The following is a 24,813-nucleotide window of genomic DNA, read 5'->3' as shown; positions in this document are numbered from 1 at the left end:
TTCACAGTTTCAGCTTGCACAGTCATTTTTACAGTATCATACCACCATGCAAAGCAAGGACTATCTGTAATCTTTAGTGACAGAAAGCAGATCATTGGTTTTCTGGGAGGAGACAGGGAAGCAGGAGGATACAAGGAAACTTTCGGGGGTAATGGACACATTATCTTGGTTGTGATGCTAGTTGCACAAATGTATGTAGATGTGTGTGTCAAAACTTTATACATTTAAAATATATACAGTTTATTGTATATCAGTTATACCCCAATCATGTATATGATGAATAAAATACTTTTATATTCATATATACACATAGATACATTATAAATATTTATATGAACAATCATCACAAGTAAAGGTGTGTATATGTATAGATGGGTAAGAAAATGTGATAGTGGGGTCGAGTGTGGTGGCTCACACCTATAATCCCAGCACTTTGGGAAGCCAAGGCGAGAAGATAACTTGAGCCCAGGAGTTCAAGACCAGCTTGGGCAACATAGTGAGACCTTATCTCTACAAAAAGTAAAAAAAATTAGCTGGGCATGGTGGCATGCGCCTGTAGTCGAGCTGCTCAGGAGGCTGAGTTGGAAGGATCACTTGAGCCTGGGAGGTTGAGGCTGCAGTGAGCCATGATCATACCCACTACACTCCAGCCTGGGTAACAGAGCAAAACCCTGTCTCAAAAAGAAATGTGATAGTGGCTACACGAAGACACAATAATGGGTGGTTAGAAAAGGAGAAAGACAAGTTGTGACTGTAAACTACCTAAGGGCAGAACCCCTACTGTTCAGATAAAAAGGTTTTCAATAAATATGTGTTGTTGTAAGGAGAACATGAAAAGGAAACCAAGAGGAAAATGGTGAATGTTAATTAAGAAAATTTGAGGCCGGGCGCGGTGGCTCAAGCCTGTAATCCCAGCACTTTGGGAGGCCGAGACGGGCGGATCACGAGGTCAGGAGATCGAGACCATCCTGGCTAACACGGTGAAACCCCATCTCTACTAAAAAAAAAATACAAAAAAAAAAACTAGCTGGGCGATGTGGCGGGCGCCTGTAGTCCCAGCTACTCCGGAGGCTGAGGCAGGAGAATGGCGTAAACGCGGGAGGTGGAGCTTGCAGTGAGCTGAGATCCGGTCACTGCACTCCAGCCTGGGTGACAGAGCGAGACTCCGTCCCAAAAAAAAAAAAAAAATTTGAGAAGAACCAAAATATAAGTAAGAAAAACAAAGATGAGAGCAGCAGGGAACTAAGCCTTCCATTTTCACCATTTGCATTCCTTTTTTTTTTTTTTTTTTTTCGTTTTTGAGACAGGATCTCACTGTGTTGCCCAGGCTAGAGCAAGGTGGCACAATCACAGCTCACTGCAGCCTCGACTTCCCAGGTTCAAGGGATCCTCTCACCTCAGCCTTCCAAGTAGCTAGGACTACAGGCGCACACCACCATGCCTGACTAATTTTTGTATCTTTTGTAGAGATGGGATCTCCCTATGTTGCCCAGGCTGGTCTCGAACTCCCAGGCTCAAGCAATTCTCCCACCTCGGCCTCCCCAAGTGCAGAGATTACAGGTGTGAGCCACCATGCCTGGCCCACTTGCCTTTCTTACACTAAAATAAAAATTTATTTTGGCCGGGCATCTCAAAAAAAAAAAAGATTTTTTCACTTTCTCAAGTGCTTGATTGAAAGAGTTTAATGTAAGTAGACACAACATTGCAACTAATAAGTGATGTTTTAAATCAAAATAGGAGAATGGGAGGTAGGGAAATTTTACTGAGTTCCTCAGTCAGATCAAATTCTAAGTTTGTCACATGACCTCTGTGGTTTTCATAAATGTGCAGCTTGCTTTTCTTAGATTTTTTTAAATGAGATAATTCACCTATTATAGTTTTTTATTTATTTTTATTTATTTATTTATTTATTTTGAGACAGAGTTTCACTCTTGTTGCCCAGACTGGAGTGCAGTGGCGCGATCTAGGCTCACCACAACCTGTCTCCCCAGTTCAACTGATTCTCCTGCCTCAGCCTCCTGAGTAGTTGGGATTACAGGCATGTGCCACCACACTCGGCTAATTTTGTATTTTTAGTAGAAACGGGGTTTCTCCACATTGGTCAGGCTGGTCTCGAACTCCCAATCTCAGGTGATCCGCCTGCCTTGGCTGGGATTACAGTCGTGAGCCACTGCGCCCAGCCATGTACATTTTTAAATCAAGATAGAATTCACATACCATAAAATTCACCCTTTTTCATTGTGTGATGGTTTTTAGTATATTCACAGAGTTATACAACCGTCATCCCTATGTAATTCCAAAATGTTTTTATCACCCTAGAAAGAAATCCCACATCTGTTAGCAGTTACTAGTCATTCTTCCCTTCCCCCAGCCCCTGGCAATCACTGTATTAGTCTACTAGGGCTGCCATAACAAAATACCACAGACTGGGTGGCTTAAAGAACAAAAATTTATTTTTTCATAGTTCTAGAGTCTAGAAGTCCAAGATCAAAGTGTTGTCAGGATTGATGTCTGGTGAGGCCTCTCTTCCTAGTGTGTAAACAGCCACCTTCTCACTGTGTCCTCACATGGCCTTTCCTCTTCTGTATGTGCACACAGTTTGTGGGGGTGGAACTCTGGGGTGTCTCCTTATAAGGACACCAGCCCTATCAGACTAAGGCCCCATCTTTGTGACCTCTCATAACCTTTATTACCTACTTATAGGCCCTGTCTCCAAATAAAGTCATATCATAGGTTAGGTCTTTAACATATGAATTTGAGAAGGGCCTGTTGAGTTCCTGACAACCACTAGTCTGCTTTCTGTTCTTGTAGATCTGCCCGTTCTGGACATTTCATATAAATGGAATCATACAATGTATGGTATTTTGAGTCTGACTTTTTTCATTTAGCATAATGTTTTGAAAATTCATCTGTGTTACATGTATCAATATTCATTACTTTTATGACCAAATAATATTATGTTATATGGATATACCACATTTTGTTAATCCATTCAGCAGTTGATGGATATTTAGGTTGTTTCCACATATGGGCTGTTACAAATAATGGTGCTACAAGCATCCTCATACAGTTTTTTTTTTTGTATTTTAATCAGGTCTTCTAGAAGAAAATTCATACAGGTTTTTGAATGCACATATGTTTTCTTTTCTCTTGGGTACATACCTAGGAATAGAATTATTGAGTCACATGGTAACTCCATCTTTAACATTTTGAGGAGTTGTCAAACTATTTTTTATAGCATCTGCAACATTTTACATTCCTGTCAGTAATGTGTGAAGGTTACATTTTCTCCACATCCTCACTGATACTTGTTATTGTCTGTCTCTTTGTTATAGCCTTTCTAGTGGGTATGAAGTGTATTTCACTGTGATTATGATTTGCACTTGTCTAATGACTAATGATGTTGAACAACTTTTCTTGATGTCCCTCTTAGCCATTTATATATTTTTTCAAGAGACCTTTTCTACTTTATCACAAAAAGCCTTTATGAGGTCAGAAAACACAGGATTTATCTTTGTCTTCTATGAAATGCTGCTGTTCACACAGCCAGAATGAGTCAACTCAGTTCACTTCTTGTAAGCCCCATCACATTCATTTGAGTATGTATGTCCTTGGCTGCTGAAAATCTGACCCTTTAATGAATAGGGCAACAAAGTTCCCTGACCAGCAGTGTTCTAGAATGTCCCATTTTTTAATACTGCATCCATGCATACCTCCTATGTTGTCTTTGGAGAAATTATTCAGATCCTTAACTTAATTCTTTTTAATGGGTAGTCTTTTTATTGTTGAGTCATAAGAGTTCTTTACATATTCTGGATACAAGTCTCTTATCAAAAATATGATTTGCAAATATTTTCTCCCATTCTATTGATTTCCTTTTTACTTTCCTTATGGTGTCCTTTGAGGAACAACAGTTTTTAATTTTGGACCAGATGCAGTGGCTCACACCTGTAATCCCAACACTTTGGGAGGCTGAGGTGGGAGGATGGCTTGAAACCAGGATCTCAAGGCCATCATAGGCAACATAGCAAGTCCTCATCTCTACAAAAAATAAAACAATTAGCCAGCCATGGTGGCACATACCTATAGTCCCAGCTGTTCAAGAGACTTAGGTGGAAGGATTGCTTGAGCCCAGGAGTTTAAGGCTGCAGTGACCCATGAACACACCACTGCACTCCAGCCTGGGTGACAGAGTGAGACCCTGCCTCAAAAAAAAGTTTTTAACTTTGATGAAGTCCAGTTTATCTATTTTTTTTGGTTGCTTGTCCTTTTGATGTTATATCCAAGAAATATCAAATATTGCCTAAACCAAGGTCAAGAAGTTTTACACCTATATTTTCTTCTAAGAATTTTATAGTTTGGCTATTACAGTTAGGTCTTTGATCCATTTGAGTTCATTTTTGTATCTGGCTTGAGGTATTAGGGGTCCAAGTTCATTTTTTTTTAGGTGTGGATATCTAGTTGTCACAACACCATTTGTTAGGCAGCTTCCTTTTTGAAAATGATGAACACTGTACCCCAAACCCACCTACCTTGGTTCCATGTATTCCTTATAAGTCAGCCTGCTATGAAAGAAAGCATAGTTATTGAATTAGCAAGAAGTCCTAATTTTATATTTTGAAATCTTAGTTCTTTTTTCAGAGACAGGGTCTCGTTCTCTGTTGCCCAGCCTGGAATGCAGTGGCACAATCATAGCTCACTGTAATCTTGAACTCCTGGGCTCAAGCAATCCTCCTGCCTTAGCCTCTCCAATTAGCTGGGACTACAGGCACATGCCACTATACCTAGTTATTTTTTATTTTTTTTTTAGAGATGGGATCTTGCTGTGTTGTCCAGGCTGGTCTCAAACTCCTGGCCTCAAGCAGTCATCCCATCTTGGCCTCCCAAAGTGCTGAGATTACAAACATGAGCCACTGCACCCAGCCAGTTTTATTATTATTTTTTTTAATCTCCTGTTTCACAAATCTACCAAAGTGACTTAAAATTTTTTTTTCTAGTTTGAGATGCTAATTTCTGTACTTTATGCATCACTCTGTCCAAATACAAGGGAACTTTTTAAAAGTTCCTGGAATAATGGAATTAAGAGATGAAAATTTAAAATATAAACTTAATTTCTCAACATAAGCACCATCAAGGTCAAGACACTTTTGTAAGCAATGATACCAGCCATTTAGTTTATCCCTAGAGAACTGAGCATCCTGGGAATTTAGCCATGTCAATGCAGTCTCTTTTGCATTATTAACTGAAGGAAAATGGGTACCCCTTAAAGATTTTTTTAAGATTAGAACACAAAAAGAAGTCAGAAGGAGCCAAAACAGGACTGTGAGGTGGATGCTTAATGATTTCCCGTTGAAACTCTCACAAAATTACTCTTGTTTGATGAGAAGAATGAACTGGAGCATTGTGATAGCAAAGGACGTTCTGGTAAAGATTTCTTGAACAGTTTTCTGTAAGGCTTTGGGTAACTCTTTCAAAACACTCATAATAAGCAGATGTTATCATTCTTTGGCCCTCCAAAAAGTCAACAAGCAAAATGCCTTGAACATTCCCAAAAACTGTTGCTATGACCTTTACTCTTGACTGATCCACTTTTGCTTTGACTGGACCACTGCCACCTCTTGGTAGCCATTGTTTTGAATGTGCTTTGTCTTCAGGATTGTACTAGTAAAGCCATGTTTCATCTCCTGTTATAGTTCTTCAAAGAAATGCTTCAGGATCTTGATCCCACTTGTTTAAAATTTCCATTGAAAGCTCTGCACTTGTCTGTAGCTGATCTGGCTGTAACCAGTTTCAGCACTTTAATTTTTCAGTCAGAATTGTGACTGAAGAATTGTGACTGTAAGCTAAACCAGTTGAGATGTCTGTGGTGTTGGCTGTTGTTTGTGCTATTAATCATCAGTCCTCTTTAATTAGGGCATGAACAAAATGAATTTTTTCCTTGCGAATTGATGCGATGTGAAAATGATGTGAATGTGGGCTTTATCTTCAACTTTGTCTCTTCCCTTCTTAAAACAAGCCAGCCATTTGTAAACTGCTGATTTCTTTGGGGCATTGTCCGCATGAACTTTTTGTAAAACAGCGATTTCTCCTTTCTTCTACCCAGATTTCACCATAAATTTGATGTTTGTTCTTGTTTCAATTTTAGCCAAATTTATATTGCTCTAATAGGTGCCCTTTTCAAACGGATGTCTTACCCTTCTTAGTGCCTGTAAAAGTTAGTATGAATTTATTTTTGTGTAAATTTTTGAAATCTACATATAGATTTTTATTTTCCATGAACTTTTTGAAGACATCTTATATGTTACTGTTTTCCCACCCTACATAACAAAACAGCATTATGTTAATTTTTATTGGTTAATTTTATAACTTTTGTGTTAGTTTTCCTTTTGTGTGTGTGTTGGTTGTTGTTGTTTTTATAGTTTACAAAACTCCTGGAAGTTAAGGAAGTGCCTCATAACAATATGGCTATTTACACTAATTGAGAGGGTGTTTAAACAGTTTTTGAAATTAAAAGATAGCTTTATTCTCAAAAACCATAAATAATAATGTTCTCTTCCAATGTAATTGCTAGGTTTAAATGAATGTAAGTGTTCTATAACAATCCCTTGCAATAATTATTTTTAGATTTAAAACTCTTATCTTCAGTGATTATGTATTACTATGTTAGTAATTGTTGAATTGTAAAAATTATTTCCACCTTCCAGATTTTAAAAATTGTAAGTCAGAGTGCATTGAAAGCATTATGACATTCCTTAATTCTGCGCTAAAGGTTTTTAATAAAGTATGTTATAGCAATTCACAATAACATATGGAAAGTATCAGAATATAAAAACAAAAAATGTTGAATGTATTACTTTGGGCTTGCTACTTCATATTAGTTTTGGTAAAATTAAAACCCAGGTGGTTAGTGACTTTAGTTTCTGCTAATGGAAATCTCACTTGTATGGAGAAAATATTACAAAATGTAAATCTATTAGAGAAATTTAAGAATGAATCTGGCCGGGTGTGGTGGCTCATGCCTGTAATCCCAGCACTTTGGGAGGCCAAGGTGGGTGGATCGCTTGAGATCAGGAGTTCGAGACCAGCCTGGCTAACATGGTGAAACCCCATCTCTACCAAAAATACAAAAAAATTAGCTGGGCATGGTGGCTCATGCCTGTAATCCCAGCTACTCAGGAGGCTGAGGCATGAGAATCGCTTGAACCCGGGAGACAGAGGTTGCAGTGAGCCAAGATTGTGCCACTGCACTCCACCCTGGGCGACAGAGCAAGACTGTCTCAAAAAAAAAAAAAAAAGAAAAGGAATTAATCTAATGTAATACAATGGTAAATTAAGTTAAAATGTACTTGAAAATATTGGGAAATAATTCTTACGTATTGGAATATGCCAGTTGTTATAGCAAACATCCTCAAAAGTCTCAGCATCTTTTTTTTTTTTTTTTTTTTTTTTTTTTTTTTTTTTTTTTTTGAGACAGGATCTCTGTCACTCGGGCTGGAGTGCAGTGGCATGATCATAGCTCACTGCAGCCTCTACCTCCCGGGCTCAAGAGATCCTCCTATCTCAACCTCCTGAGTAGCTGGGACTACAGGTGTGAGCCACTGTGCCCAACCAGTCTCAGCATCTTAACACAATGAAGTCTTTATATTTCGCACATGCCTCCATCCAATGTGGGTTTGAATGCGGATCCCTTCTGCCCCACACAGTTATTTAGGGACACAAGCTCTTTTTATGAATGGTGCCTTTATTTACTACGCATTCTCTTTTCTACTCTTTTCTACTCTCTAACTTCTGAATCCAGTCAGCAAGAAAAGTGTGTGGAGGGTTATACAGTTGGGATTTTTTTCTAGGGGGAAGCGGGGGTAGGCTTTGAAGTGACTTACCCACCTACATATCATTAGCCAGAACTCACTCCTATGGCCCACCTAATAGCAAAGGGGGCTGGAGAACGCAGTCTTGCTATGTGCACAGGTGGAAATGGAAATAGGGTTTGGTGAACACCTAGCACTTCTCTGCTGTTCTTTGATAGTGGCATTACAAAGTCAAAGCTATGAGAGCACAGGAACCTTACTGGTTTTATTCACCACTGTAACCCTGTAGTTGATGCTATGATCTGCACTATACAGATTTCCATATAGTCTTAGGATCTTTCCACCTAGTGTCTCAGCAGGATAGTCTGACTTCTTACAGGCAGTTCAGGACTCCCAAGAGTGAATGTTTTAAGAGGTAAGAAGTGGAAGGTGCTCATTTCAAAGCCTAGGCTCAGAAACTGACACAGTATTAATTCCACTCTATTTTATTAGGACAGTTGCAGAGGGCTCCCAAATTGAAGGAGCAGAAAATAGACCCCATTTCTCAATAAAAGACATATCAAAGGATTTGTGGCCATCTTTGATCTACCACAGTTGTAGTATTTTTAATGTTTGTCTTTTTTTTTTTTTAAGAGACAGGTCTTGCTATGTTGCCCAGGCTAGATTCAAACTCCTGGGCTCAAGCTATCCTCCTGCCTCAGCCTCGTGATGAGCTGGAACTACAGGCACAAGCTACCATGCCTGTCTTGAGTTACTTGTTTTGTTGCCTATAGACAGGTTAGTCAGCTAGAGAAACTTTACTAATAAAACCAAAGTACACTCTTGCTTTTTATTTATTAACTAATTTATAAGATTATCAAAATACTTTAGCATTTTATTTCCTAATGGACTTAGAGCAGTAATTTTGGATATATATATAAATTAATTGACTTGATCCTTGGGTGCTAGAATTACTCTACTCATGCTATAGTAACTGAAAATGGATGAGGGAGATATAAGAGTAGATAGAGCACATCCTTTCAGAATCTTTTTTCTGGCTTTCAGATGAGATTTTCCCATCTGTTTCACTGTCCTTTCTGCAGTTTTCCTGTTAGTTCAGTATAATGTATATATGTGGTGATTGAGGGGAGGGGTACAGAGATTACAGAGCCATCTTACACTGTAAATTATAGCTGCTTAGGTAAGCATTGACTACCAAAAGAAATTTTTCGAAAGTGAGTTCAACAAATAAAGATGGTATTAACCCTATTACATGTGTCTAGGTAGACTGAAGGCTTTTGAGTCATTAACAGCGAGCTTCAGATATTTCTTTTTGGGTATTCATTTATATATTTTAATCAGTTTCTATTGCAGTAAGATTCCAATGGAAGGAAAACAATGTTTCATTTTTTGTTGAAAGCAAACAAACATTGTAAGTTGTATAATACACAGTGATTAATGAAGTTTTACTGTGTGTGCATGTGTGTATGTTTTTAAAATTACGGATTATTATACCAATAAAAATCATAATACAAAAAAATTAACTGTGTAGTATATGCTTATACACATGCATATATGTATATATAAATAAATGGGATTATTCTATAACTTGCTTTTTTCACTTAACAATATATACTTCTGCATCGTTAATAAAACTGAAAGAGGAAATGATTGGATACAGATAGGTCCCTATTTCCCCTTGCAATGTAAACTCTGGACTTACTGGACTATGGAGATCAGTACTTTCTTTACTAAACTCTAGACTCAAATATATAACTGCCAATTCAACAGTTCCACTTGGATGTCCAGTAGACATCTCAGACTAAAAATGTCCCAAACTGAACTACTGATCTTCCCAAACCAGTTCTATTTGTAGTTTTCTAGGTTTAGCTGATAGAAAAATCTATCCTTCTAGCTGTAACTCTGTCTTTTCAGTTTAAGCCAAAATTCTTAGTCATCTTTGATTCTTCATTGTCTTATATCCCATAGTCAATATAACAGGATATCCTGTTAACTCTATTTTCAAAATATATCCCTATTTCATATAGTAAGTCAAGAGAACAACCCCTAATGATAAATGGGAACACATGCCTGCCTCCCACTCCACTGCTGTATTTGGTCATCTAGGCCTCTCCCATCTCCCTGTACTCCCCTCACCCCATCTCCTTCCCACACCTCCTTTTTCATCCCATTTCAGGCAGCAGCATTCTATCACTTTTACTTTCAATTATGAGAATTCAGTAAGGAGCACAAGGTACAGAGCACTTTCACACACGTTTATCTTATTTAAAATTTAAAACAGTCCTTTTGCAGTTGTGCCAGTTACTGTTGCTGATGATAATTTGCCCCCAAACTTAGCAGCTTAGAGCAACTATGTTATACTCATTGATTCTGTGGGTCAGGAAATCAGATAGGGCACAGTGGGGATGGCTTCTCTCTGCTCCATGATATGCCTAGGGCCTCATCAAAGAAGACAAAGTTTGAGAGTGACCCAATAGCTGGGCACTGGAATCAACTGAAGGCTTATTCACTGCGTATCTGTGTAACAGCCCATCCCTGGGCTTGGATAACATAGACTACACATGGCCTTCCCATTAGTTTGGCTTCCTCATAGCCTAACAACCTCAGCATGGTCAGATTTCTTACAGGCCTCAGGCACAGGGCTCCAAGTGCATGCATTCCTGCAAACCAGGAGGGAGCTGTATTCCATTTTATGACCCAGCCTTGCAGTTCTCATGGCATCACTTCTACTGATCAAAAACCATCACAAGCCCTCCCCTATTTGAGGGGAAGGAAGATAGACTTCACTACTTGATGAAGATGACAAAGTCACATTGTAGAAGAATGTGGTATTTGGAAAATACCATCTGTCGCAGGGGTTATCATTGTCCTTTGTTTTATAGATTAAGTCATGGAGGCTTGGAGAGAAGTGGTTATCCCAGAGTGGTAGTATGAACAAGGGTCATCTTGGGAAACTATTCCTAGAGTTGTTATTACAGTAACTACTATCTAGTTAGTTTTATTTGTGTGTTTAGAGATAAGGTCGCACTCTGTCACCCAGGCTGGAGTACAGTCATGTAATCATAGCTCACTACAGCCTCAAATTCCTGGGCTCAAGTGATCTTCCTGCCTCAGCCGCCTGAGTAGCTGGGACTACAGGAGTATACCACCACACCCAACTCTTATCCAGTTCATTTTTAAGGCATTTATTTCAAACCTTTACAAAACCTACGAGGTTTTGGTTTTATGCAGCTTCTGCAGTGTTCACAAATGATTCTAATCCACTTATTAGGAAATGTAGCATAGTCTGTAACTGCCAAATATTTAGATCAACTGAAGAGACACTGAGAGGTCTCTGTATATAAGACACTGGAGGAGGCCATAGATCAGGTTAGAGTGACTGCAGTTACCTTTTTATTGCCTCCTCAGTTGGCACAGCAGTATCCACAGGGGCCAGAGGTAGTACTGATCCAGCCACTAGCCTTCCCTGGAGAGCAGGTGTGATTGTGGGTCCTTTCACCAAAGGCTAGTCCTCTGGAAAGTTATTAAAACATTCATTTGCATGCAAGCATCCAAATTGAAAGTTGAGGTTACCTCATCCTAACAAAATTGCTCATGCCTCTAGGCTTGTGAGCTTTTGCTGATTTGGTCAATGGTCTAGTGACCATTTAAAGAGTGTGTCAGGCCAGGCGCAGTGGCTCACGCCTGTAATCCCACCACTTTGGGAGTCCAAGGCGGGTGGATCACCTGAGGTCGGGAGTTTGAGACCAGCCTGGCCAACATGGTGAAACCCCGTCTCTACTAAAAATACAAAAATTAGCCTGGCGTGGTGGCATGTGCCTGTAATTCCAGCTACTTGGGAGGCTGAGGCAGGAGAATCACTTCAACCCGGAAGGCAGAGGTTGCAGTAAGCTGAGATTATGCCACTGCACTCTAGCCTGGGCAACAGAGTGAGACTTGGTTTCAAAAAAAAAAAAAAGTATCTATATCCATAGTACATAGCCAAGAAAGAAAATCACCCATCCAGGGGGGATAATCCTGGGATTTCCTCCAGCTTTAGCCATGTTATATATACTCGAAGATATTGAAGCTGCATTTTAAAAATCCCAAACATATTTTTTCACTAATTCTCACATCCCTTCCCCCTCTATCATTATAAATACAGTAATTTCTCCTTGTGAGTTTGTATTAACTTCATCTTTTACTCACATATTTTCTCGTAGTTGGTGTTACTGTTTTAGTATATAATTTATTGTCATGGACTCGGTCCTTAGATGCAGACCTTTAGTTCAAGATACACGAGGAAAGATGAGTGAGATGACATTGCTATCAATATCATTATTGTAAATTTTGCATTGAAGTCTAATGTCCACACAGAAAAGTACACAAAGCTGTACAGCTCAATGAATTTTCACAAATTAAATGCACTCATTTATCTGCCACCCAGATCAGGAAATAAAACATGGCTGGGCACGGTGGCTCATGCCTGTAATACCAGCACTTTGCAAGGCCAAGATGGGAGTATCACTTGAGCCCAGGAGTTCAAGACTAGCCTGGGCAACACAGACCCCATCTCTACAAAAGATTTTAAAACTAGCCATCGTGGTGGTGTGCACCTGTAGTTTCAGCTACTCAGGAGGCTGAGGTGGCAGGATCACTTGAGCCCAGGAGGTTGAGGCTGCAGTTATCTGTGGTCATGCCACTGAGAACTGCCTAAAAAAAAAGAAAATATTACCAACATTCCAGAACCCCTCCTTCTTTTCCCTGCCAGTAACTGACCTCCCTCACCTTAGGTAACAGTTTTGACAGTTTTTGAGCTTCCTATGAATAGACTCCTACAGTATACAGTCATTTGAGACTGGATTGTTTTGCTCATCAGTACGATTTTGCCATCCATCCATGCTGTTGGATGTAGTAATTCATTAATTTTCACTTCTGTGTCATGTATTGTGTGAATATGCCATATTTTTTATTCTGCTCTTGATACATATTTGGGTTGTTTCCAGTTCTTACGTACCATAAAAATGCTGATATGAGCCTTTTTATTCATCATTTGGTATGCATCTGTGTATACTTTGCTAAGTATATACCTAGTGTGGGTTTGCCAGATCATGGGTATGTGTATGTTCAGCTATAATATCTGCTGCCAAAGTGGTTGTTCGAATTCACACTCCCACCAGCAGCATAAGAGATAATCTGTTTAGTCCATTTCCTTACCAACATTTAGTATTTTCAATTTTTGGACTGTCTTTTTAAGTTTAATTATTCTGGTAGATAATAGTGATTGTAATTTCAGTTTGCATTTCCGTGATAACTAATGAGGTTGGGAACCTTTTTAAAGTTTATTTGCCATCTAGATAGCCTTATTTGTGAAGTATCTATTTAAGTTTTTTGCCCAGCTTTTAATTGGGTTGTCTTTTTCTAATTAATTTGTAAGAGTTTATTATATATTGTAGATGTAAGTCCTTTGTTGTCTATGTTCAATTGCACATATCTTCTCCTGTCCCATGGATTGCCTTTTTATTCTCTTAATTGTCTCTTTTGATAACCAGAAGTTCTAGTTTCATTTTTCAGTCTCTTCCTTTATGATTAATGGCTTTTGTACCTTATTTAAAATATCTTTGCCTGCCCCAAGGTCATAAATATATTCTCCTCTGTTTTCTTCCAGAAGTTTAATGAGCATATTAGTATACAAAAACATTTATAGCCTACCTTGTTCCATGTAGAATTTGAGGCAATTGAGACAAATAGTTAGCAAAATGGTCTTCCTTTTAGAAAAAGATAACTCTTGACAAAAAATTGGATATTCTCCCTTCTAGGCCATGCACTAAAGAAACATGACATATTTAATCTCATAGTCTCCGAAGAATTCATATGTCTGTCCTACCCTTTTTAGTTGGGTATGTTTCAGTTGGAAGCAGGCCTCTAACAGCAATTCCCAAAATTTTAGTTTCAATTAATATTTGAGGTTTCTGCATTTTTCCTCAAATATTTGTTCCCTTTGGCTTTAAAAACTTCATATGGTAGAAAAATTAAAATGTGTAAATGTGTGTAGTTGTTATTAGCTTTATTCGGGTTCATTATTTGGAATCAGAGGCTTTTGGAAGAATGCTTAGGAGGCAATATTCTCTACATTTATAGGGTGGACTATGCCTGTGTATTTTTTATGTGTATTCATTGGAATATGTTTATGTTTATAAATCCTTCCATATATGTGATGATGACTGTAGAGTAAAGAAAACTGGCTCCAGAAGCCTTCCGGAGAAATGATTTTCATTATTTTATGATATACATGTGTTTGTTTATTTTTTTAGATGGCCCACCTTGTTCTTTAAATTTGCCACAGAATAGTAATCCAGATTTTTCTCTTGGTTAAATTTTCTGAGGCCTCATACAGTATTTAAACTACCAATAATAACTTGGCGTGAAAAAAATTTATTCTTTCTCTGGTTTCCTTGCCTTGAGCTCTTGGATGTCAGGAAGGGTGAGGGGAAATATCAGTCTGCTTGAGCTTAGATTTATGGTTGCTATTGTGTATGGATGGGAAATGGATTGAGTGTGCATAGCTCCATGGCCTCTTGGCTTTTAACTCATTTGCATAAATAGTGAAAATAATAAGGAATATAAAAACAATAACAATGATGTTATTGAGCATCTGTTTTTACTATACACTAAGCCAAACACTTTATCTGCTTTTTTCTATATAATTGTTATAATAGTCCTACAAGTTTGACGTTTTTTTCCCTTCAACTTTTATTTTAAGTTCAGGGGTACATGTGCAGGATGTATAGGTTTGTTACATAAGTAAACGTGTGCCATGGTGGTTTGCTGCACAGATCATCCCATCACCAAGCTATTACGCCTAGCATGCATTAGCTATTCTTCCTGATGCTCTCCCTCCCCTCACTGACAGGCCACAGTGTGTGTTGTTCCCCCTACCATGTGTTCATGTGTTTTCATAATTCAGCTCCCACTTATAAGTGAGGATATACAGGTTTTGGTTTTCTGTTCCTGTGTTAGTTTGCTGAGGATAATGGCTTCCAACTCCATCCATGTCCCTGCAAAGGATATGATCTCATTTTTTTTATGGCTGCCTGGTATTCCGTGGTGAATATGTATCACATTTTCTTTATCCAGTCTATAATTGATGGACATTTAGATTGATTCCATGTCTTTGCTAGATATTATTTTTTATTGTATTTAATGATTGTTATCCTTACTTTTTAGCTAAGAAAACTGAACCCCCATATAAAGTAAGTGGCCAGGCACAGTGGCTCATGCCTGTAATCCCAGTGCTTTGGGAGGCCGAGGTGGGCGGATCACGAGGTCAGGAGTTCGAGACCAGCCTGGCCAACATGGCGAAACCCCTTCTCTACTAAAAATACAAAAAATTAGCTGGGCATGGTGGCAGGTGCCTGTAATCCCAGCTACTTGGGAGGCTGAGGCAGAAGAATCACTTGAACCTGGGAGGCAGAGGTTGCAGTGAGCCAAGACCACGCCACTGCACTCCACCCTAGGCAACAGAGCAAGACTCCATCTCAAAATAAATGAATAGACAAACAAAGAAGTAAAGTAATAGCCTGAGATCACCATGTAAGTGAGTGGCAGAAAAAAACAAGCCTCTGTGAAACTAAAGCCTGTTTTCTTTACCACCATCCAGTATTGTCTCCATGACAGAAAATTATTAATTTGGCTGAAATATATCTTTGGTATGGGATCTGGCTGTGCCTTTCCACCCCCTCCCAGGTTTCCTCTTCTAAATAAACTTGGTGGCCATTTGTACCAAGAACACACTAACGTGACAACATTTTATTAGAATGAATGGGCCGGTCGTGGTGGCTCACGCCAGTAATCCCAACACTTTAGGAGGCCAAGTTCGAAGGATTGCTTAAGGCCAGGAATTCAAGACCAGCCTGGACAACATAGTGAGACCCTGTCTCTTACCCCCCAAAAATCTTTCTAAACGTTAGCCAGGCATGGTGGCATGTGCCTGTAGTCTCAGCTACTTGAGAAGCTGAGGCAGGAAGATCACTGGATCTTCAAGGCTGTGGTAAGCAATGACCTTGCCCACTGCATTCCAGCCTGGGTGGTTGAGCAAGAGCTTGTCTCTAAAAATTTTTTTAAAAATTAGAATGGTGGGAACCAGGATCCATGAGGGTGAATAAAGAATATTGTTAGCAGTCAGTGAGTTAACAGCATATGACAAAACTAAATTTGTAAAACCATTTGCTTTCTAGAAAGGAATCTGCCATACCTCCCGGAGGGCATTTAGCCATCCGTTCAGTGCCTGGAATCTGTCATTTGTTGATTGTTATCATTGTCTTTCTCTTGCTTTTCTAGGATTATAGCTGAGAAGGTAAAGGACGTTCTGTTTATCCGACCCCGGAAGTATATTCACTGCTCCACTCCAGACACCACAGAGCCTGGCTACATCAACATCATGGAGTTGGCAGCATCTGTTTGCCGCTATGACCTAGATGACATGGACATCTTCTGGCTTCAGGAACTCAATGAAGACCTTGCAGAAATGGGTAAGTTCTTTTCTCACAAGTAAGTTGTGACTTAACTCATATTTTTTTTTTTTAAGTTATCAGAACCCTTTAGCTTTTTATTTTGTTGCCTCCTTTCTTTTCTGGCCTTTTCATTTATTTTTCTCGTTGATTTTATCTTATTTCAGTTAGATATTTCTTCAAATGTATACATAGAAATAGAGCAGTAACATTTAAATATGACCTTTTCTTTCCTTATTCATAGTTAATGGCACAGATCAACAATAGCATGTAGGTTTCATGAAGTTGTTTTCCAATTCAGGAAGTTTGAGAGTGGCCATAGCTGATTGGCCATAGCTGATTGGACTTCTGGTTGAGAATTCTGAGACAAGGTTCCTGGCCTGAAAAGCAGTGTGATCAGTGAGCAGGGCCAGAGGTAGAGGCCCCTCTGGCAGGGGATTGGAGAGAATCTCCAATTTCAGCCTTGAGCAGCACCACTGCAACTGACAGATTGCTGTGACAGTACCCCTTAATGCAGGACTTGCTGCCTGGAAGAAAAGTTGCAGGCCTAGGGCAAAACATTCACAAAGCAGTTCTTAGCTACTTCCACAGAGTTCTAGAGTTGTCATACAATTTTCAAAAAATAAAATGAAACAAAAGCAAATAAATTTATGTTTACATATGGAAGTAAACATAATTAATGCTTTTAAAGGAAATGTATGCCATACAATACCATACCAACAATACTGAGAAATGCTAGGCTGAAAGATAACTCATTTTATACTTACACACAGTTCTTGTTCATCTGTTTTTAAGTCTCTATATAAGATATGGTGAAAGATACATTTGATCTCATTTTTGTTTGAATCACATTTTATTTCATTTTTGTTTGAATCACATTTATTCATTGTTAGTATAAGGATCAGTGGTTTTTCTTTTCTTCCTGCCCTCCCTTTTTCCTTTCTTTCTTTTGAGGCTAGTATCTGAATGCACATGAATAAAAAACTAAAATTATATTAAAGCAGTTTGGCATGGGGAATGATAGTTACTCTGCCGGTAACCAGTCCTTATTCCTTGATTTTTTTAAAGCTTTTTGTTTTGTCTTTTCTTGCTCTGCCCCCTAAGAGGAGAGGGGAGTGGTAAATTTAGGGTGGCAACCACAAAGAGAAGGGAATAAAAGACTGACAGAGAAGTAAAATCAGAGTATGAGGACATAATCAAATGGATCCATGGCTCAATGTGCGCTTGTGTTCATAATGCATGTAATATCCATAGATATCGCAATCATTACAAGGCTGCCTTTGGCATGAAACTACCTTATTATGAGGTTCCTTTGGTATTTTGTAACTAATTCTCCTTGGATGAGTTTTTTAAACAAACTTTTTGTTTTGGAATAGTTTGATTTACAGAAAAGTTGCAGTTAATACAGGGAGTTCTCATATACACCTCACAGTTTCAGTTCCCCTAATGTTAACATCTTACTTTACCATGGTACATATGTCAAAACTACAAAACCAGCACAGGTACATTACTATTAACTTCAGACTTTATTGGGATTTCAAGGATTTTTCCACTTACCACCTTTTTCTGTTCCAGGATCCCATCCACTATACCACATTGCATTTAGGCTTGAAAGAATTTTAAAAGAGGATTGCAGTATCTCAAGCTTTTCTTTAGGGTGAATGATATTGCAGTGAGGTATCTAAGAGCTTAAAGTAAACTTTTTAAAAACAATATTAAGCGTATTATGAGTTAAGGACTTTTTTGAGTGCTGACTACATATTAAGCACCATACTAAGCAATTACTTCATCTCAGCTTCACAACAAATCAGTGGGTTTCTTATTATTATACTTATTTCATAGATAAGAACACTAAGCCCTAAAGAGGATAAATAACCTGTCAAAGTTTACATAGCTAATATGAGGTAAAGTTGGAATTTTAATCCAAGTTTTGTTGTAACCAGACCCTATATTCCTTTCCTCCAAAAAAAAAAAAAAAAAACTGTGTAACTTGTCTTGGCTGGAAAAATGAAACATAAGGCCTGGGCAGTTTTTGGTTTCATAAGTAGCCACAACCTTAAAATGATAGTTTATGTGGAATTCTAAAATTTCCTAGGACATCTTATATTACAAATGAAGTGGAATACTTGGGTACGTTTGTTTTGAATCATTTTGAAGATTATTCCTGAGTTTACAAGTTGTTAGAATAAATACATAAGTGCTCTCGCAAAATTTGATTAATAAGTGTGGAAGGCTAAGATAAAATAAAGATATAGCTGGAAAAAGGAATCAGGAAACAAAGAAGGTAATTTCAGAATTGAAGTTAGAGCTTTGTGAATATTAATACGTTTATATGTTATTATAGTTTGCCATTGAAAAATATTATTAGATTTTTTTAAAGTCATATTTGAAAAACAAAATATTTTATATGTGTAATCACCTACACATAGGACCTAGAATTTTCTATTATGGGCTTCATACATTTTCATATGAAATTTTCCTTGTATAATCATTAGATATGCTCATTGAAGCTAACTTGCTAAGAATGAATTATTATGTCCAAATAGTTATGTGATTTTAATTACTATTCTACAAATTATCATGTCCAGAATTATAAAGCTTGGTGAAAGTCCTTCTACAGTGGGAATAAGAGAAAATAGAGATTTAAGAGGAGACTGGCTAGAATTTGGACAAGAAATCGAAAGGGTCAGTAATATATCTTCTAAGGAACATGGTGAAATGTATATCTCCTTTCATGTGTCAAACACTAATACATGATTATAGGTAAATTTTAGAGTAGCACTAGCAAAAGATTTTTTGAAATCTGGTTGTTTTAGAGCAGGAAAGAGATGTTTTTATCCTTTAGAATCCTACCCATTCCTGCACTGGGCTCACAGTAGGTGATTTGGGAATGACAGCTGACTGATGGGTTGATTGATTGTTTGTATTTCTGTGCAGGTTGTGGGCCAGTTGATGAGAATCTTATGGAAAAGACAGTAGAAGTCCTGGAACGCCATTGCCATGAAAATATGAACCATGCTATTGAGACAGAGGAAGGGCTAGGCATAGAGTATGATGAAGATGTGATCTGTGATGTGTGCCGGTCTCCAGACAGTGAAGAAGGGAATGATATGGTGTTCTGTGATAAGTGTAACGTCTGTGTGCATCAGGTTAGTGAGAGTGGAGACCGTCACCTCCCTACGGTCAGCCTTTCTCAAGCTCAGTGATGATCTCCAGCACCCATATCTGGGTAGCAGCTTGCATTTAAGGGTGAAAATAAAGATTTGGCCTGGTTGTTCTTCAGTATTTCCTCTAGAAACAATACTTCTTATGACCACCAAGATGACTTGCTGACTAACTTTACCCCATGGGGCTAAACCCAGGTCTTTATTGTGTCACTTTGTGCCCAGACCATTGGGATTGCCTTGTTCAGTTCTCCACTAGGCCCCTGCCCCAGGGGGATCTCATTGCTGCCTGTCTGAGGTCTCTCCTCTGCCTTCAAATCTCCATGGCCTCATGAGGTTACACCCATGGTCAGTAACCTTGGTGAGTTTACACTTCCTACAAATAGAAGTCCAGACTCCTTATCCTGGCACTCAAGACCCTCCCCCGTCCCCTAAACATGCCACTCCTAAGAAGGTCCACCCCACTTTTAAAGATCACAGAATTTTAGAACTGCAAAAGACTGTATAACTCTTCAATTTTACACAATACCAGGAGAGGTGAAGTGACTTTACCCAAGCTGGTTATTTGTCATTCTTTCTACTACACTGCCTTTTTAATTAATAATGATTATGATATCAACCCTCCTCTCAGCTCTTTCCATTTTTTTCCCCCACAAGCACTATGCTCCAACAAAGTAAGGTTACTCAAGGTGCAGTGATGAATATTCCTGACACTGTCCTATATCCCATGTTTCAACTGAACTCCAATTTGTAAATGCCTCCTCCTATCTCCCAGCTATCAAAAATCTACATATTTTTCAAGGTCTAGTTCAGATCTTTTCTTGAACTCCCTTGCCCTAAGTGGTTTTTCATTCTTCTGAACCTGTTTATATTTCATTCATTTTGTTAATTTATCTAGCAAATAGGTACAGTACTCCATGGGCCAGGATTGTGCTGCATGCTGAAGACATACTCAGTGATGAAGAGAGGCAGACATGGCCTCTGCCCCCAGGGAGATCATAGTCTGGTGTAAGAAATATAAGGAAACTGCCAATTTAGCATCATATGCCAAGTGTTTTTATAGATATAAGTCCAAGCTGCTGTGGAAATGCATCTGTGAGAAATGAGGGTCAGGGACAACTTCCAAGAGGTAGCATCCAAGCTAAATCTTAATGTCCAAAAGGAGATGTCAAGTAAACCAGCAATGTGTGTTCAGGCAGAGAGGAGAAATGTTCAGACAGGGTAGTGAAAGCAGGCAAAGTATGTCAGAGGCAACTGAAGACTTTGGAAACTATAAAGTGGCAGAGTAGAGTAGGGAAGGCATGGAGAGTGAGGGTGGAAAGGGATACAAGAGACATGTGTAAAGGACCTTCTGACAAACTAAGGAACTTCAGTTCTGTCCTGTCAACCCTGGAGGATGTGATTTGTATTTTAGAAAGATCATTCTGGCTATAAAATGACTAAAATAATTAGAATAGATAACATAGCAGATAGAAACCAGGGCTTAAGATTATTTTAATTCCCTGTGCCACCTAACCTAACCACCCTGTATGTAAAAAGTACTCAGAATTATTATGTGACCAATTGGGTCTTTTTCTTCATTTACCTTTAACAAAGTGAATTTTGAAAATTTGTCTTCACTTTACCAATTATTGGCATTTATATCAGACTTTAACTGACAGCAGAAAATGTTTACCACTTAACTATGAACTTAAGTATTATATCTCACGACACAAGCCCACAGTCCCTTCTCTGCAATTCCAAAATTATAAAGTTCTGAAAACCACATGTTTTTGCTGAAGTTTCACATCAGAACTGATTTGAGGACAATACCAGAACCCACCCAGTATGAGGCCATTTGTAGTCCTTATCCATTTTGTGTAAATACTCATATATTTTGTTAGAGAACTATTAATGTGTTTGGTTATATGGTATTGCCCCTGGTCCCACTGGGGACTTAGGTCATATACTATATATATACTTTCCTAAGATCTGAGCAATTCTGAATTTCCTAATTTTTCTTACCCTAGAGGTTTCAGATAAATAATTATGGATCTGTAGTAGGCTTAAAAGGAATAACATAAAGGTCATCTGTATATATTTCCTATGTTTGTCCTTTACAGTTGGGACAAAATAGTAAGTATTCTCAGGTTCTTTAACAAAATCAAATGTAGCATAATTATCTCCAATGCTATTTATTAGTCTTGAAAACGATTCCAGTAATGACTATAAATGATGCCCCTTTCTCACATAGAAAGAGATGAGATGACAGTAACTGACCAGACCTTGCAGAATGTAAACTGGTATGTATTAAAGCTGGGACATTAATACCCTATAAAGTTTCACATAAGAGATTCTTCCAAAGTGAGTATATTTACTTGGATTCTAAAGAGATACTTAGCTTAGGGCTCCCTCTGTTGGCTGAAAAGTGACTTAAAATGCTTTGGAAGCTTTGGTTTACTACCTAACAGAATGGGGACATGTTGACATCTGAATTTATTAAACATGATTTTTCTTCTTTACTGACACCATATTACATTTCAGTGTTTGTTCTTCAGTGACAAAAATGCACTTATGGTCAGTACTTTAGAAGAGATGTGTACATAAGTAGCCTTTAGATTTTAACAATGAATTTACCATTTTTTCTTTAAAAAATGTGAAAGTTGGGCCGGGCACAGTGGCTCACACCTGTAATCCCAGCACTTTGGAAGGCCAAGGTGAGTGGATCACGAGGTCAGGAGTTCGATACCAGCCTGGCCAATATAGTGAAACCCCGTCTCTATACAAAAATTAGCTGGGTGTGGTGGCACGCACCTGTAGTCCCAGCTGCTCGGGAGACTGAGGCAGGAGAATTGCTTGAACCCAGGAGGCAGACATTGCAGTGAGCCAAGATTGTGCCACTGCACTCCAGCCTGGGTGACAGAGTGAGACACCATCTCAAAAAAAAAAAAAAATGTGAAAGTTAGGGCCATTCCAAGTCCTTTTACATGTATCTATGATCTTATGACCATGAGTAAGTCCACAAAAGGGCTCAGTAAATGATGTTCTGCCCAATAGACTGGCCAGGAGCTAAAGAATATTCCAGGAGCCAGCCTCTGACCTCTCTTCTGCCAGTTTGAAAGAGACTCTATTTTAGGGAGGAAGCTTGCTTTCATTTCCTAGCAAACATTCTGGGCCTCAGACAAAGAGCTTTAAAGGGTAGAAACCTTATAAAATGATGCCTTGCTGTTGTGAGAGGAGCCTACATAGAGTCCAGCTTCAATTCTTGAGCTAAACACATTTGTTCTATCCAACCACCTACTCAAGCTCAGCATAGGGGGCATTCAGGTAAATTGATGATAACAGCTCTACCTCTAGTGACCTTAAAATCTCATTGAGTTCTGTAGGCCAGGGTTAATTAAAAGAAAAAAAATTACTAAAATCTCACTGAGGAGAGGAAACACAATAGCAAATGTAGAGAAAAAGAATACATGGTGCTGGCCGGGTGCTGTGACTCACACCTGTAATTCCAGCACTTTGGGAGGCCAAAGTGTGGATCAGTTGAGCCCAGGATTTTGAGAGTAGCCTGGGCAGTGTGGCGAAACTCTGTCTCTACAAAAATTAGCTGGGCAGAGTGGCACATGCCTGTGCTCCTAGCTACTCAGGAGGCTAAGGTAGGATGATTGCTTGAGCCCAGGAGGTCGAGGCTGCAGTGAGCCAAGATCATGCCACCTCATTCCAGCCTGGGTGACAGAGCAAGACCCTGTCTCAAAAATAATAATAATAAAAAATAAAGAACACATGATGTTGACTGTGTACCTGGTGAGGGAAATTGCATGGAGTGGAGGACGGGAGTCAGGCAGTGGGACAAACACAAGGGGCTACAGTGACCTAAGCAGGTTTTTTGGAGGGGCCTGGAGTTTGAACCAGGTCTGGAAGGGTGAGAAAGGTCCAACTATGCAAAGAACAGTTAACCATGTAGAGCAGGGAAACTGCTTAGACACATGGACATGAAAATGAGAATGACCAGTTATGGAGAAAACCAGGAGGCCTGCCTGTCCAAGTCAGAAGCCCTGTGTTTGGGTATAGTGGGGCATGAGATCGGATAGTGAGGTACAAGGAGCAGCAGGCTTTAGATAAGGAACCAGCAAACTTTTTCTTTAAGGATGCACTGTAAATATTTCAGTCTTTATAGGCCACATACAGTCTCTGTTACATATTCTTCTCTTTACAACCCTTTAAAAATGTGAAAACCATTCTTAGCTTGTTGGCTTTATAAAACAGACCTTGGAAAACAGCCAACCCCTAGTTTGGATGGTGGGGGGCAGGTAAGAGTAGAAGGAATATCTAAAGGGCTTGCCACTGTACAATGGTATGAATTCTTTTAGTGAGGGACAATCTGGCAGCCAAGTAGAGGAAGGGTTGAAGGTACAAAGGGGGAAAAAGAAAATGCAGAAATTAATCAATCCAGGCATGGCATAATGAGAACTTGGATAGAGCAAATGGTGAGGATGGAGAGGAAGGTCAGAGTCTTGGGGCCACTGTAGGGAGAATAGCAAGCACCAGGTCAGCAGATGAAAGAAAGTGAATAATGCAAGTCTAGGAATTTGGATCTGGAAGATAGGAAGTATGGTGGTGACATGGAAAGAAGGAATTTGGAAAAGGACCAGGTTGTGGGGGGCAGATATTATGGTAACTGTTATAACTTGAATCTGAGCTGCGGGTGAATTTCCTGAGGCAGATAAGTTTTGAAGCTGCCATATTAAATCAGTTAGTCTCTAATAGAGTAGAGCAGTAAGGAGGAAATGATGGGCAAAATTGGGGATAGCCAAAAGGAAGTCTAGAATGTTTCCCAAACTAATCTCCAGCCTTTCACAATAATTCATTTATTTATTTGTCCAACTTCATTCCATAAAGGATTTGAAGCACCTTCCAGAACTCATTATGAATTATTGTGATTAGTATAATATTCTATTCAAGATTCATTCACAAGTTCCTGTTTCTTCAAACCAAGCAAGCAATTGCTATGATTTACTGAGTACTTTTTATGCACTAGGCGTTAATAGGCTTTTTATAAACGTTAGTTCATTTGCTCCTCAGAAGTTTCATTCTATTTTCTAACATTTTTTTCAGGCCGGGCGCGGTGGTTCAAGCCTGTAATCCCAGCACTTTGGGAGGCCGAGATGGGCGGATCACGAGGTCAGGAGATCGAGACCATCCTGGCTAACACGGTGAAACCCCGTCTCTACTAAAAATACAAAAAAACTAGCCGGGCGAGGTGGCGGGCGCCTGTAGTCCCAGCTACTCCGGAGGCTGAGGCAGGAGAATGGCATAAACCCGGGAGGCAGAGCTTGCAGTGAGCTGAGATCCGGCCACTGCACTCCAGCCCGGGCG

The 24,813-nt window shown here is 39.1% G+C and overlaps 1 protein-coding gene across 1 annotated transcript in view; it reads left to right on the top strand.

The window, feature by feature from the left end:
• The window catches only part of JADE3 (jade family PHD finger 3), a 158,116-nt gene that overhangs the window by 100,620 nt on the left and 32,683 nt on the right, over positions 1–24,813 (top strand). Inside the window, exons 6-7 of the mRNA XM_023202753.1 lie at positions 16,128–16,318; positions 19,235–19,446. Of these exons, the coding sequence (XP_023058521.1) occupies positions 16,128–16,318; positions 19,235–19,446 (403 nt within the window). The remainder of the gene's footprint in view (positions 1–16,127; positions 16,319–19,234; positions 19,447–24,813) is intronic.

Source organism: Piliocolobus tephrosceles, chromosome 12, assembly GCF_002776525.5.
Source record: "Piliocolobus tephrosceles isolate RC106 chromosome 12, ASM277652v3, whole genome shotgun sequence".
Lineage (NCBI taxonomy): Eukaryota > Metazoa > Chordata > Mammalia > Primates > Cercopithecidae > Piliocolobus > Piliocolobus tephrosceles.
The sequence above is the reverse complement of the archived record's forward strand: the minus strand, read 5'-3'. Positions and strand labels throughout refer to the sequence as shown.